Genomic DNA, 16,072 nt, shown 5'->3' with positions numbered 1-16,072 from the left:
ACTTCTCGCCATTTGCTGAAAGAATGTAGCCATATGTCAGGCAACCGAAAGGTGAAATCGCGGTGCACGAGGAGGAGCTAGAGTGGCTGACCCACTCACATTCAAGAGTGCTGGGGCTTCTCCTCGGGCCTCAGCCTCGACAGATTGCTCTACGGAATGATCTCCCTCTTCCATTCCGTTTTCCAGAAATTTTCTACTCTCTGATAACAAAACAAGGAGGTTGACCTCCGTTAGCGCATATTCATGATGTAAATATGTCATATATATCAAACATTTGAGCAGTTGTATTTACCAACAAAATATTGCAAATTCACAGTTCAAAATTTATTTAAAACCTTTGCTCTGATACCACTAAACATGTCACACCCTACTCCTCGTAAGATGTAACATGTTCCCGTAGTACACCTAATGAATTACCGTACTTCACCTACCGGTAACCCGTTAAATATACTACAAGGGATTTTAAAACAATTTTCGTTCATTTTGGAATTGGTGGGTAAAAATTTTTTTCAGATATTAAAAACCTTTATTTAAAGTCCAAACATAAATCAAATTTTTGGATATTTAAAATCTCCATAATTTTTACAAAAATTTGTGAGTCAAATCTGTATTTTGAGAAAACAGTTCTTCAAAACCTGAAAATAAAAACACTCCCAATATTTTTCTCAATCACAACTTCATTTACAACCACCAAACTTCAAATCAACAACAATGGCAACACTTCAACTCAAAATCCAAATTTCAAATCAAAAATTAATAACTCAAAACATTTCATAAACTCATGCACATTGTATTTTAAATATTTAATTTACATCCACTATTAAATTTACAAACACAAAATCTCAAAAATAATATTATTACAATTTTATCTGTACAACTGCTCAAACTACAGAGATACATATGCATACTATCATATTTACATCAAACTAAACTACTAAGGTATAGACAATACCCGTACAGAAATTCTTCAACCGTGCTCCTCTTTGACTGTAGCAGCTCACTCTACTGCTATGTCCTTTTCTCTATCTGCGACAGCAAGTTAAAGCTATCGCTGAGTATATAAATACTCAGTGGTGCACAATAAAGCATAAAATGCAAAATATAAAACATTTATGAACAAATCATCATTCAAAAATCTCATAATCGTATTTCACAAATTTTTTCTCAAATCACATTTATAACAAATCATAATTTTCAAAACTTAATATAGCACAACTTAATCAAACAATTTAATAAACATAGTGTTGCCAAACAATAACACAACTTAGGCCATGACACAAAATTTTCGAACATGCCGTGTGTACATCACGACAAGGCAAACACTCTCACTAATCGAAATCAATGAGGGAGGTGGCTAGCTAGCTAATGAGTACTCATCCAAACTCGCCCCTCAGACTGGGAAGCCAGAGAGGGAGGAAACTGATCAAATATCAAACTCACCCCACAAGTGGATGAGGAACATATTAATATTGCCATGCCAAGTGTGAATTAAAACAACTTAAATCAAGTTATTCAAATATTTTATGCAAAACACAATCAATTTCTAAAGTCAAATTTTCATTCACAAGTGGCAACACCGTAGTACTTAAAACTCATAATTAACACAAAATTTTCACAATGCAGAAAATTAAACAAGCTTCATTTCAAATCTCCATTATAAAATAGGTAGCACAACATTCTCGAAATTCATAATAAAATAAACATATTCACAATGTATAACAAATCAATTTTCATTATGAAAACTATAATTTATAAATTTTTGTGCACAAACCTGATGCGAGTCGCCTATCGGCCTTGACTCGATTCCTCGGGTTCTTTCCCGGTGTTCTTTTCTACTGAAACACACAGTTTCACACTGTTTCAGTATCATAACTTACCATAAATCCAATAATTAATTCATAAATACTTAATTCTAGCCCAAATATGCTTAAATTAACGTTCTTAGAAATTTTCATTTCGGGGTTACTATTTACTACACTGTTCAAGTCAAATTGTTGACTTTCTAAGGCTTAATAGGTATGGGAATTCCAACTTCACCCACATACCACATTTTGGTCACCAAACTTGTTGGTTTTGGTCATTTTCTCAAAACTTAAGTCCTTTAGGCAAAGTTACAAATTTTTAGTTTTGGTGTCTTAGGTTGTACTGTTCCATTGGTCACTTTACTGTTAGAATTTGACAAAACTTCCTTCATAGAAAATGTTTCTTATTGTCTTAAGTGTATTCTCATTTTTGGATCACCCCAATTGGAGTTTTGTAGCTCAAGTTATAGCTAAAATACAATTACTGTTCACGTGCACTGTTCATGCTGAAATTTTGGTTCTGGCAGATTTTTGATCCAACTTCATTCAGTAATTTGATCAAGTTAAGTCCATAATTTGGTCTAATTTCCTTCATACGAAATGTTCTACTATATCTTAGGTTTCCATCGGTTCAAGAATCGCCTAAATCGGAGTTTTCTAGAGAGAGTTATAGCCATTGGAACTTTACTGTTCAAATGGAAATCTGCAGTTTTGCAGGTTCAGTAACTCAATTTTGCTCAATAATTTGATTAGGTTAATGGCATAATTTGGGTTAGTGTTCTTCATGAAAGTTTTAGATCTATATCTTATCTAATTACTGGTAAAATTTCAGGTCAATTTGACCTGTCTAGCTCGAGTTATGACTAAATGAACAAATACTGTTCATTTGGTCAATTTGTGCAGTGGCAGCCTGCTCTTATTCAACTTTGGTCAATTGGTTCACTAAGTTTTGGTCACTTTTTGGGCATGGTTCCTGAATGAAAATTGTGTCATTTTATGTCTATTTCCATCCCCAATTGGTGGCATATCAATTGGACTTGTAAAATTTCCGTTTTGGTCCTTCAAAGTTGGCTTGGTCATGCTGCCAGCAGCATGACCATACAACCTCCGAATTTGGCTTCACTTCTAATAATTCAAACACAACTTATTTGGTCACAATTGACCATTTTTCAGTTCACAATAGGTCAAACATGCCATTTACTCATTTCTTGCATTTTTGGTTCACAAACCCTAAGTTCAAAATCCTAATTCATGTCATTTGTTGCATTTAGCTAATTAAACACTTATAAGCATACTCCCTTAACTCAATTAAGCTTCCAACATGTTTAGCTCAAACAAATTTATACTTTGTCCAACCAAACCCTAGCTGTCCAAAATTCTATATAATCCCTCAACAAATTTTCTTGCCATTTTAAGTTTATTTACAAGCATAACTTAACTACTTAAACATAGATTCAAAGAGAAAATGAAGAAGAACACTAACCTTAATTCTTTGATTTACAATCCACCAATTCTTTCACTTTCTTCTTTCTTCTTCTCCCTCAATCTTCTTTTCTAGTGTAGATTGGAAGCTTTTTAGGGTTTAGGGTTGAAATTTATGGGGAAGAACTAAGTTTTTCAAGCTTTAAAAGCTTGTTAATGGAGGAACCTTGGGAGAGAAAAGTGAGAGAGAGATAAAAACGTTTTTTGAAGAAGAAGAAATGATTTTCTTTTTTTTTTATGAATTTTTAAGTCTTATGGAAGACCAAAAATGTAAATAAATAAATAAATTAATTATATTCTTTATGGCATCATGCATGAGGTCATGCATGATGTCATCACCTTTTGACTTTTCCATTTTTCCCATTTCCTTTTTTTTTTCTATTTATTTTTCTAGTAGTTCTTTAATTTAATTCTCGATTCCGAAATTTTCTTTTGTCCAGTTTTATTTGACAGTTAGGTCAGGAGTCAGCTCTCGGGGTCAATTGACCAAATTGCCCCTCGCCGGTTCATCCCGGTTTGTAATTAATTTCATATTTCTTCCGGCTCCCTGACCTAATTATTTGACTGGCTTAACAGTTCTTTTTCGTGATTTTCTCTTTTCCACTGTGTTTATAAGGGTCCTAAGGACCGCATTGTCACATTTTACGGTTCGAAATTTGAGTTTAAAACGACTTCGCAGTCGTTCCCAAGAAGATTACCCATCGCTGTGACTCTCGGCTCGTTTAACTTCTTATGTTCTGTTTTTCTTATTTATACTTAACTAATTGGCAATTACTAATTATTTGTATTTATGGCTTCTCTAGTTGTCTTAAGTATGGTTCTAATTCCCTCAGTTGTCCGAACCGACTCCCGTCACCGGAACAGTAAAATATACCAAGCTATACAAATAGGGGTGTTACATTTTTTGGTGAGATAAGTGACTTGGCTTTTATCTTGAATCAATGGGTGGATAACACTGATATTGAGGTGCAAAATATGGGGAACAAAATGAAGAAAAAATTTGACAAGTACTGGGGGGATATAGATAAAATGAATAAATTGATTTATTTTTTTGTTGTTCTTGACTCTCGTGATAAATTTGAGTATATGGAGTTTCAATTTTGTCAAATGCATGATGAAGAAAAGGGTGAGTAGTTGTTCCAGAAGGTGAAGTCATCTTTGATTGACTTATTTAACGAGTACAAGAAAATGTACCAAACTGATTGTGAGCAAACAAGTGATAACACTAGCTCACAGCTCTTAAATGGTAGTGGTAGTACAATAAATCTGAAGCCCAAATTGTACTTGAAGCATCACTACAAGAAGCAAAAGTTAGAAAAAAATGGAGGTTTAGATTCAAAAACAGAGTTGGAAGTGTATCTCAATGAGGCAATTCAAGAGGACAAGGAAGATTTTGATCTCTTAGAATGGTGGAAAATCAATTCTGAGAGATTTCCTAGCCTTGGAAAAATGGCAAGAGACATATTGGCAATCCCAGTTTCAACTGTTGCATCAGAGAGTGCTTTCCGTAGTGGTGGGAGAGTACTAGATCTCTTTAGGAGTTCTTTCCCAGGATTGTGGAGGTTTTGATATGTGCATAAGATTGGATTCGTTCCTCAAATTGTCCAATAAATGTTGAGGAAGATTTAGAGGAACTTGAAAAGCTTGAAGATGGTATGTAATAAATACATGTATTTAGATCATTTTTATCTTTTAATATTTTCATTTCAATATGGATTGATTTTTTTTTTCCATTATATAATTCAATTTTTAGTACTACCAAGTGTTGGCCTAACCCAATTAGGGGGATCAAGTTGTTCAACTCCTACCTTAACTCTTAAATGTAAGTTTGATTGTCTAAAGTTTTATATTGTTTTATGCTTTCATTAATTATTATATACTGATTATCTTTTTTTTATATATTATATTGTTTGTGCAGGTTTCCAAAAGCTGCTGCCTCCTTATTTGAGGATGTTTTTGGATTTGGTTGGACTGCTCAAAATCAAATTGTTGGAAATTTGATGGATTTTAATATTATGTTTAATTCTGTTGTCATTTGATGGATTTTAATATGGACAGTATTTAATTTTTATTTGGTTGGAGATTTGGTATTTTATTATTATATTGTTTTATTGATTTTAATGATAACTGAATTAGATTGTATTTAGAGTATGGTTGTCATTATTTTAGCTTTTATTTCAATTATGTTTTGTTTTATGGTTTGGCATTTGGTGCTTGGGTTAATATTTAATTTAGTGGTTTTATACTTTTATTTATTTTATGGTTTATTTGGCATGGTGGCATTTTATTAAATTGATTGTTTATTTAATACTACCCAATTGATTTTATATGAATTGTATAGTATGAAGTGTGAACAAATGTAAATATGCAATTTACGGGTCAAAGCAGGTTTGACAATAAAAAAAAATTAAAATTCAGTTTTTCATTAATCGAATCGAACCAAACCGATAATGACTGATTCAGTTTGGTTTGATTTTTCTTCAACAAATGATTCGGTTCAGTCTATATTTTATGAGATTTTCGGTTATCAGTTATTTTGGCCTTTGGACTTTCTTGTTTATTAGGGCTAATTTTCGGAACCTTGTTTTTGTATCAAGTCTCTTAACTTAGTTGGGCTTGTATCTTCAGTTGGCCTCCATAGCCTGATCTTTGTATCAATCTCTTTCACTAATGCATTCCTATAAAAGAAAAAAAATATATATATATATATATATATATATATATATATATATATATATATATATATTTATTGTACTATTGTGAAAGTTTTTTTTTTTCTAAATTTATTTTTACTAACATTTCGATTGAGGTGGTTACTCTTAAACTGAATATGGTTATATGAAATGAGATTAAACTTGTTACATGAAATGAGATTAAACTATGTTTACCCAACTAATTTGAGATTAAGGCTTTTATGCTATTCCTTTTTGAAATTGAAAGAACAATTCAATTATATGTCTGAAAATGTCATGGCGGATTATTTTTTTTAAGCTTTTAAAATTTTGATTGATTGAGAGATCAACTTAATTATCATAAAATTTCAAAGTTCGTTAAATTATAAATTATTGGGCAATTAACTATGCATAATAATTTTTTTTCGAAATTAGTAAAATGTATTGGATGACATGAAAATTGAAGCAGTTTGATTTATCAAAAAAATTAGCATAAACAACACTTTTCAATGGAAATTAGAATATATATATATATATATATATATATGTAATAGTCTTGAAACAAACCCAACAACAATAAATGGAAAATCTCAAATTGCCTCTCAATCCAAATTCTCAACTCAAATGTACTATTGATTTTCTTTAACTAAATAAATTCGAATAAAAAAAAATTATTGGAAACCATGATATAGTGTGATTAATTACATAGGAGCTGAAGCAGGGGCGCCAATAAAAGACTCGCTGGAAATAGGAGCAGGGGCTGCACCTGAGCTCATCAGCTGAATCATCGAACGGCGGGGATTAGTCCTCGCGGCGTCACACAGGTCTGGCAAGAATGCGCCTGCATGTGTTCAAACACAGTATAAGAATTAGATGCTATACACAAATTCCTGGACTTGAATGTTATTTGATCATCCAATTCAAAAGTTCATTGCAAAAAAAATTATTTAAAAAAAATAATTAATAGTTTAGAGAAAATAATCAAAAGAATGAATAGTTCAGGAAGGACAATTCTTTGATTGGAGGTGAAGTTCAAGCAAGGCACCAAAATGCTTTAATTAATTAATAGTTTAGAGAAAGTAAAAGCTAAAGTAAGAATTTGTTAAAAGGGAAAAATAAAAATCATATTTCTATGAAAATACATGAACAAATGGTAAGGTGGATGTACCTTCGCCAGCAGCCAAATTGAAGTAAAGGTCGACAATGTTGGGGCATTTCTGATAACAAGCAGGAGAGCAAAGCTTTGAAGTAAACTGAGGCTCAAGAAGCGCATCAGAAGAAATACCAACAGAGTTCCTATCGACCCCACAAGCCTTTACGCACTCATCGGTCTCTATATAATCTGCCATTCGCTCAACCATAACTTCTGATGTCCTGCACTGGTACTCCACCTTCCAATCTCTCGTCGCATACGTCTCCAACAAGCACCTCTTCCCAGATGATGCAATAGAAAATGCGCATACATCCTTTGGCAAATCCTCGCAAACAATCTCACCTACAGCTGCATGGAGGAAGAGAGAGGAAAGAAATAGAAGCAAAGCCAATTTGAAAAGAGCCATGTATTGGAAATTTAAACTGCGAGTGTTTTGCTGACAAAAAGGTTTTGTGAGGGAGAGAAAGAGAGAGAGCTAACAAAGGGTGGTTGTTTTAATAGGAAAAATGGTGTCAATGGCTCATATTTATAGAATAAGCAATGGGCTTTAAGGTCATATTCGATTCATAATTATTTGAACGGTCAACTTTGTGTTGGATACGTGCTGTCAAATTGAAACTTTGGAACGAAAAGACGTGTTTGGACGTCTGTTTAGCCAAATTGACAATCCTCCAAGCCAACTCTAACAAGTTTCTGATTTCACACCATGTCAATGCCTTTTGGTAAACCTATTCGGCTCAGCCCAAATGGAATTTCCAAATCATCTTCCATTTAGTTAGGCCAATAGACAAACTGACATGCCAACGAACATTAAACTATTAGAAAATGTTTTTCTGGGCGACGCTTGCTCGACACATGTCAATTAGCCGACGCTGACAGAAATTCACCCAGTCTTTCATGGAAGAAACGAAGAAGGCGGCGTTTTAAAGCATGAATTTTCAAAATGTCTCTAGAGTTTCTCACACGCAATTTGACCAGACCAATTAATAGTTTATTTTCATGCCAAATTTTGTATTTGATTGTTGTTATTTTACATTATTATGAAGGTTCTACAACTTTCAACCAATCTTCTAAATATATAAAATATTTATTAAAATGTATTGTTTTCCTCTAAAAACTAATAATAAGTCAAAATATCATTAAAAAATGTCCTAGCCAATATAATAAAAAAAAGTTTTATTGGGTATTCATAATTTCTAAAATATATATATATTATTCATTTTGTTAACATATATTAGGATCTTGCAGTTAATTATTATTTTTTTAAAATAAATTTTAATACAAAAAATTATCAAAATTTGTGAAAGTGCTAAGATTGGAGGCTTCTTTTTGGATGTTTGAATATTGCATGTAGAAAAATTAGAATGAATATTGAAACTATTTTAATGAGTCACTCTAATGATTAAATTAGAAATTTAAAGAGAATATTTGACAGATTATTTATTTATAGTCATTATTTATTTTTCTTTAAAAGGTTCTCATTCTGAGGTGAATAATAGGTTTTATCATTTCTAAAAGTTTTAACTTATATTTGTAGGTGAATATATTCTTAATGTGTCTTTTAACTCTTATGAATTAGGCATGTTTGTCAACTGTAATTGGTCCCATCGTATGTTCTTTAATTTTATGATTCAATGTTTGATCAAAATCGAGTGGCAATCTTACGTTACATATTTCTTGTGTTTATTTGGTGAAAGTGGTCGAATGTTTAACCTTCGACTAAGTCAATTCATGCTATATATTTATGTCGTTAACTTACATATTAAGTTTCTTGTGTGTTTATTTTTCTAAATTTTGATAATTCTATTAAAATGATACTTATATATATATATATATATATATATATATATATATATATATATATATATATATATATATATAAAATTTAATATTATAATTAAATAATAAAAAATATTTTTGTGAAAAATTTTATTAGAAAATTTTCATAAAAAATATTTTTTTATATACAACTTATTTTTTTCGAAACAAAAAGAGTTTAAGAGAGTATTTGTCTTAACTTATAAACTATCAAACTAGCTTATAATAATAATTTTTAGACTTATAAATTGAGTTTACAAGTTAAAAAAAAAAAAAGTTAAGGGAATATAACTTCTCATTTAAGTGCTTATAAACTTTGTGCTTATAGATTAGATAGATCAAATATTTTACTATATTATCCTTATTTAATTTTTAAAATTTCATCATAAATTTTATTTAATATATTTTTTAATTATTTTAATAATAAATATACTTATAAGCTATATGCACTTAACACATTAATTATTTATCAATCACTTATAAGTACTTTAACCCAATATATAATTATTTAAATTTTAAATATTTATAAATTTAAACTAAGTTAATTTTGATATACTAAGCCAAACATCATCTAAAGCAATGTTTGATAATATTAGTTGTTTAAATAATTATTAGTTATTTTAATAGTCGTTAGATATTAATTATTAGTAATTAATTATTTATATGATAATTTAAAATAAAAATATTAAATATAAAAATAATGATATCATTTTATTAACCGTAATTAAAATAACTCTATTAAACAGTAAAAATAAAATAAATAATATTTTAACATCAAAATTCTAAATGTCACCTCAAAAACTGTTACCAAACAGGATTAAATAAGTCATAGTTGTCCCCCTAAAAGTGGTAAAATTTAAAATTCAACCAATTCAAATTCTACCACTTGTCCGCTGAAAGGGGATAGGTGGATTTTTTTTTTTTTTTTAACAAATGGATAGGTGGATTTCAGCCTAAATAATTTAGATTTGAAATATAAAATATAAATTAAATATTTGGTTGGGTTAAAATAAATGGGATTTGCATTTGAATCAAATTAGCATATGGATTTAAAACTCAAAAAATGATAAATTTCAAATGATAAGTTAAAAAAGCATTATTTTGAGCAGATTTCGTGTCTGTACAGGGTTCCGCTGGTGGTTCTCGTTCAAATCATTCCCACTTAGTTCAATCTTGGTTCAACTCGATTTCGATTTTCATTGTAATACCCTGAATTTTTTAAAATTTCTTTTTTTTTTTAATTCAAAATATTATTTTAATTAAAATATATATTCTTATTGATTCAATTTTACTGTTATAGCAATTTTTTTTTACAATTTCTAAAATTATTAAAAGTATTATTATTAAAGTTTAATTTGAATGTATTAAACATTTTAGACTTACTTGAAGAAGACAGACCTAACCCCTTTTTCTCTCCCCCTTACCTCACCCTCTCCCGCACTTTCTCTCTCTCTCGTTTTCCCTCTTGCCAGTGAACCAGTGATGCCAATGGTGGACAATTGACCTCTAGCAACGACCGGCAAGCTCCACGGCAACAAGAACGGCAGTGACAACATCTGGACGGCGAGAAACGAAGGCTTGAAGGGGAGATTCAATGATGCTCTTTCCGGCGTCTATTCTGCAGTTTCTAGCGCTATATCAACAGTGGCGCTCGACCCTATGTCTCCAGCTTCCTTTTCTAATCTCTCTCGCAGATTCCATGGAGTTTTTTGACAAGGGAGAGAAAAGAGAGAAAAGTGTAGGCAAAAACTTCTAGGGCTGATTCCGGTCAATCCGACTATTAGATTAAAGATTCAAGTCCTCCGCTGAGAGCAATGAAACCTTCGAGATGGGACCAACCTCGCTCCCATCGGACAGCATTTAAAAAAAGCGATCATCGAACTGTCTAGATCACTCGATAAGATTTTTAAATCTTTTCGATTCCAGTAAATTAAAAATAATTATATGATATTAACAATTTATGCACTTCGTACAGGTGCGATCGGATCAACAATAGCTCACGGGGGCTCAAGACTGAGTTTTCGGCTTAGTCTGAGTGCTTGGCAAGCTGACCTAGAAGGTGGTCATATTTACAGTCGTTTATAGCATTTTCAAATGTTTTAGACGTGTTCCAGATAGCAGAATTTACAAAGGTAGTCTCAAACTTAAATTATGTAGTTTTTACCTTGCCTAAAATAGCTGATTGATCTGTAAAATATTCCTGATTTAGAAAAATTAAGTAAAATAAATTTAATTAATACAATAAAGATGTAAAGGATCTTCTAGAATATTTTTATAATTTTTAAAGTGTTAAAAATAATTATTTTTGAGTCTGACCTGTATTTTTCTTTGCAGGTTGTGATGCTTTTTAATTAGTAGCTTTTATTTTATTTATTTATTTATTCAATTATTAGAATTCCGCTATAACACCAGTATATACATTTATTGTATTAGTAATGAAAAATTAAATGGTTTACGCATGGTGATATCAGGGTTGAACTGAGCTTCTCTAATTATGAATTTTGATGATGATTAGGTTGAGCTGGCCTAAACTAATTTATAATATTTTTATTTTATTTTGTTCTGTATTTTAGGTTTTGAATTTGGGCCTAATTATAGAATTGGAAATAGTAAGGCTTACTATAAACTTCGGGACTTTTTTGTCAGTCCAAGTCTTAGTGCCGATCCGATCTATAAAATTGATTCATGACGTTCATTTTCACTTTTTATTTCAGTTATGGTCCAATTTTAATTATGGTTCTTACAATATTGAATTTTGATCCTATGTAGTTTTTATTTTTAGTTTTAAATCAACCCGATTCAGTTCTAATTCAATATAATTTATGTTTCACTTTTCAATTTCAATTCCGATTATGTTTCAAGTCTCATGAGACTAGAGAGTAGGCGGATTATTCAATGGAGATTACAGTTTCACTTCAAGGGTGACTTTGTTTTAAGGTCGATTCAATTCTAATTTTAAATTAGTTAAATTAAATTTTTGTAAAGAAAATAAATTTTAAATAATTGATTATTTATTAAAAATTTAATGAAAAGTTCAAAAATAATTAGTGAAAGGAAAAATTGAATAAAATAAATTATATTTTATTATGTAATTTTTAAAGGTGAAAGAAAAAAAATTCAAAATCGCATGCAAAGTGATTGCCGAATTTGATCGGACTGATCCAGCCAGATTCTAAGCCCAATTTGGCCTGTGGCCAAGCCTAGTGATAAAGTCCGAGGATTCATGAAGAATGATTAGTTGTCGTCTGATTCGAATCCGTGAACCATTAATCAATTCCAAATCAAGGAATTGCTCTCTCCCTCATTCCCATCCAATAGAAGATCATGATCGGAGCTAACAGTTTTTGAAAGAGGCGAATTTCCCAAAGGTAATTTTCTTTTTTATTTATAAATTTATTTATTTATTAAAAAATGTTTTTTAAATTAAAAATATAAACTTTAAACATAATCTTAATCTTAGTAATATATATATTTTTTAAATTATAATAATTAAATACATAAAAAATAAATTATTTTAATAAAAATAATAATATATTATTATTAGAATGAGTTGCAAGAACAGAGACATTCTCTTCGTCCTGCTCCGCACAATATTAAGATCAGAATGGGATTTAAAAAAATTAATTAGGTGCAAGATGAATCGAATAGAATTAAAAACAATTACCATTCCTATCTAAATCCTAAATTTAACAATGAATTTTGATTTAATTTTTTTTGTCCGAAATCATCTCAAAAATAACTTTATTATTTTATTAAAAATTTAAATTTAAATTCCCCTCCTAATTAAACAATTAAATTTTAAATATAAAAAATTTAAATTTTTTATTTTAATCAAATAATAAAATTTTAAATAAAAAAAATCAAATGAAGAAACTTTAAATGTTAAATTTTAAATTCAGCCATCTAAATGTAATTTAAATATATATTTTAATAAATATTAACATATATTTTTCTACACCAACAAATGAATAAAGTCAAAATTACATTGAAAAATGTTATAGCCAATTAAAAAGTGTTTTATTGGGTATATTAAACTTTTTCAAATTCCCTAAAAAGATCATTCATTTTGTCAACATATATTAGGAGCTTGCAAATTATTTTTTTTATATATAAATTTTTAACACGTATTTACTTAGATAAGTAATTTAATTTATGAGAAATATGTATAAACAGAAATTATAAATAGTACGTATAAAAATTAAGATTCTATTTTATAAATATCGAGTTAATAATATTCTCCTCTGAGGATAGTAAGCGAAGATTTTGGCTCCATATCCCTGATCCAGCAAGAGAACTTGCGCTGGCTCAACTGTTATGTACAGTGTGCACCATAGCCCTCCAAAAGCCATTGGGCCAAAAGGGTATCTAATTTCATAGGCTCACCCAAGCAATTGGACCCTTCAACGAATCATGATCACAGAAAAGGCACTACAGGGACGATGATAAGTGGGTCCTCAAGGCAACGGAAATCGTTACCCACCACCTCACAATGCCTAGCATAATCCAAGCATACGCTGCTCTCAAACAAATTAAGCTGAACAAACTAAAATATCAAAAACAAGGCGGAGGAGGCTGAAAAAAGCAGTGAATCATAAGAAGCTCGAGCCATAGCCATGGTTGCTGTGACAAAACCATCATCTCACCTCCTCTTCTCAAGTTCACAATCTCTTTCTCGCCTCTCTCCTTTCCAATTATGTGTCTTTGACACCAAAACGCTAGTCTCATTCCCCAGCAATAATAGCAGTAAGAAAAAACATGGTGCTGGTGCCGTCAAGTGCATGGCTGTGGGTACAGCCTCAGAGGCAGAGATAAAAAAGAAGAATACGTTCGGGATTCAAACGCTCACAGGTTGGCTGTTGAAGCAGGAACAAGCCGGTGTTATTGATGCTGAACTTACTATTGTGCTTTCTAGCATTTCAATGGCATGTAAGCAGATTGCTTCTTTGGTGCAGAGAGCCAGCATTTCCAATTTAACTGGTGTTCAGGGTGCTGTTAACGTTCAAGGGGAGGACCAGAAGAAGCTTGACGTCGTCTCTAATGAGGTATACAAATAGAACATTATTCCTACTTTCATAAACCACGTGTTCCTAAATTTTAATATATGAAAATTGAAGTTATGAAGATGATCTCAAAATTATCTGAATTTGCAGCATCTTTTTGTTATACATTAAGTGTGAATGCTAGCAAAGTTGGAATTATTTATTTGTAAACTGTAAGTATGCTAAGCCATCACCCTGTGCTCTTTCAGCAACTTCCATAATCTCAAAAATCAATTCATTATTGTTAATTCCTGACTTGTATTTCAAAAATAATATTCCATTCTAATATGCACCATATGATGACCCAGTCTTAGGCTTCCTACCATCTCATTCTTGAATAGAACATCTTTTTGGTTTTAATCATCAGGCACAATTATTTTATTTAAATTGTTTATTTTGCAATTTGCACTTATAGGTGTTCTCTAACTGCTTGAGATCAAGTGGGCGGACAGGGATCATAGCATCAGAAGAAGAGGACGTACCAGTGGCAGTGGAAGAAAGTTACTCTGGAAACTATATAGTCGTTTTTGACCCACTTGATGGATCATCCAACATTGATGCTGCTGTGTCCACTGGATCCATCTTTGGCATATATAGCCCAAATGATGAGTGCTTAGCTGATATTGGTGACGACAACACTGTAAGAGAAAATTCATGGGCAATTATTATAGTGTTTCATTGTGATTGTTATCAAACAAAAGAGAAGATAAAATCATAAGAATATAGCTAATATCCAACTGTGTGATAATTTGGTAAATTGCAGCTTGACAATGCAGGACAGAGATGTATTGTGAATGTGTGCCAGCCAGGAAGCAACCTTCTTGCTGCTGGCTACTGCATGTATTCAAGCTCGGTAATTTTTGTCATCACTATTGGAACAGGCGTGTTTGCCTTCACCTTGGATCCAATGTATGGGGAATTTGTTTTAACTCAACAAAACATCCAGATACCCAAGGCTGGAAAAATCTATTCATTTAATGAAGGAAACTACCAATTGTGGGATGATAAGTTGAAGAAGTACATTGACGACCTTAAAGACCCTGGCCCTAGTGGCAAGCCCTACTCTGCACGATATATTGGTAGTTTGGTTGGTGACTTCCACCGGACTCTGCTATATGGTGGCATTTATGGGTATCCTAGAGACAAGAAGAGCAAGAATGGGAAGCTAAGGCTCTTGTATGAGTGTGCACCTATGAGCTTTATAGCGGAACAAGCTGGTGGAAAAGGATCAGATGGCCATCAGAGAATACTTGATATCCAACCAGTTGAGGTGTGCTCAGTTACATGTATCTTCTAATTCATATATTTTCAATTCTTCAGTTTTAAGTTAATAACTGGGGATTTTTTTTTTTTTCTAACCAGATACATCAACGTGTTCCACTTTACATTGGGAGCCAGGAGGAAGTGGAGAAGTTGGAGAAGTACTTGGTTTGATTGAACTGTAAAAGCAAAGACAATAATTTTGTTTGGAAGATAAATGACTCTTTGATAGTTTTTGAAGAAATAAATTATTGAGAGTAAGAGAGACGAAGTCATGTATTTAATATCAAGCACTTAGTTTTGTGCAATAGAAATAAATCGTTCTGGATTTAGCAAAGAAGCAAGTGGAAGAGTCAAAATAATTCTGAGCTAATTGTTTCTCAATCACGTCTAGAATCCAAAAAAATAGTACACTAATAGCAGCCCCATGGCCACCAGAATCGCTTTAGGTTTGCAATTTTAAGTTGAGTTCAAAAATTTTATAAAGAACCAGCTAAGGATTCAAAAAAGTGGCACCAGTCAAATGAAACAGAGGTGTAGAATACCACCATCTTTCTTTAGGTTGCTCGAAACACCTGGTCTATTCAAGTAATTGTTTCATCCAAACTGCAGCAAGCTGGAATTGGATTCAATTCTTAAAACTGAAAATTAAATTCAGTGTGAGAAAATGAACCATGGAAGTACTGACAGCATCCTAATATCAATGCAAGAAAGAGGCATCTGCAAATATAACATAGGGTCGGATTTTCCAGAGGCTTATCCTGCATTCCTGGAGAGGATGATACAGCAAGTGTTTGAGTTTCTGAGGAAGTCCAAGAAGAGATTTTCAGGGCACACTTGCATAGG

The 16,072-nt window shown here is 31.5% G+C and overlaps 2 protein-coding genes across 2 annotated transcripts; one reads left to right on the top strand and one right to left on the bottom strand.

Annotated features, from left to right (window-relative positions):
* Window positions 1-6,528: 6,528 nt before the first annotated feature.
* LOC110642350 (uncharacterized) lies at window positions 6,529-7,613 on the bottom strand. The gene is made up of 2 exons (XM_021794359.2): window positions 7,125-7,613; window positions 6,529-6,797 (listed from the first exon to the last, which is right to left on the bottom strand). The coding sequence occupies exons 1-2, from the start codon at window positions 7,513-7,515 to the stop codon at window positions 6,658-6,660; spliced, it is 531 nt and encodes a 176-aa protein (XP_021650051.2). The 5' UTR covers window positions 7,516-7,613; the 3' UTR covers window positions 6,529-6,657.
* A 5,589-nt stretch (window positions 7,614-13,202) lies between these two features.
* Window positions 13,203-15,566, top strand: LOC110672611 (fructose-1,6-bisphosphatase, chloroplastic-like). Its single transcript, XM_058147069.1, has 4 exons — window positions 13,203-13,969; window positions 14,382-14,606; window positions 14,730-15,236; window positions 15,329-15,566. Exons 1-4 carry the CDS (start codon window positions 13,541-13,543, stop codon window positions 15,398-15,400), a joined length of 1,233 nt encoding a protein of 410 aa, XP_058003052.1. The 5' UTR covers window positions 13,203-13,540; the 3' UTR covers window positions 15,401-15,566.
* The last annotated feature ends 506 nt before the right edge of the window (window positions 15,567-16,072 follow it).

This window comes from Hevea brasiliensis, chromosome 5 (genome assembly GCF_030052815.1).
Source record: "Hevea brasiliensis isolate MT/VB/25A 57/8 chromosome 5, ASM3005281v1, whole genome shotgun sequence".
NCBI classification, from domain to species: domain Eukaryota; kingdom Viridiplantae; phylum Streptophyta; class Magnoliopsida; order Malpighiales; family Euphorbiaceae; genus Hevea; species Hevea brasiliensis.
Note: the sequence above shows the minus strand (reverse complement) of the source record. Positions and strands in the feature narration are given on the sequence as shown.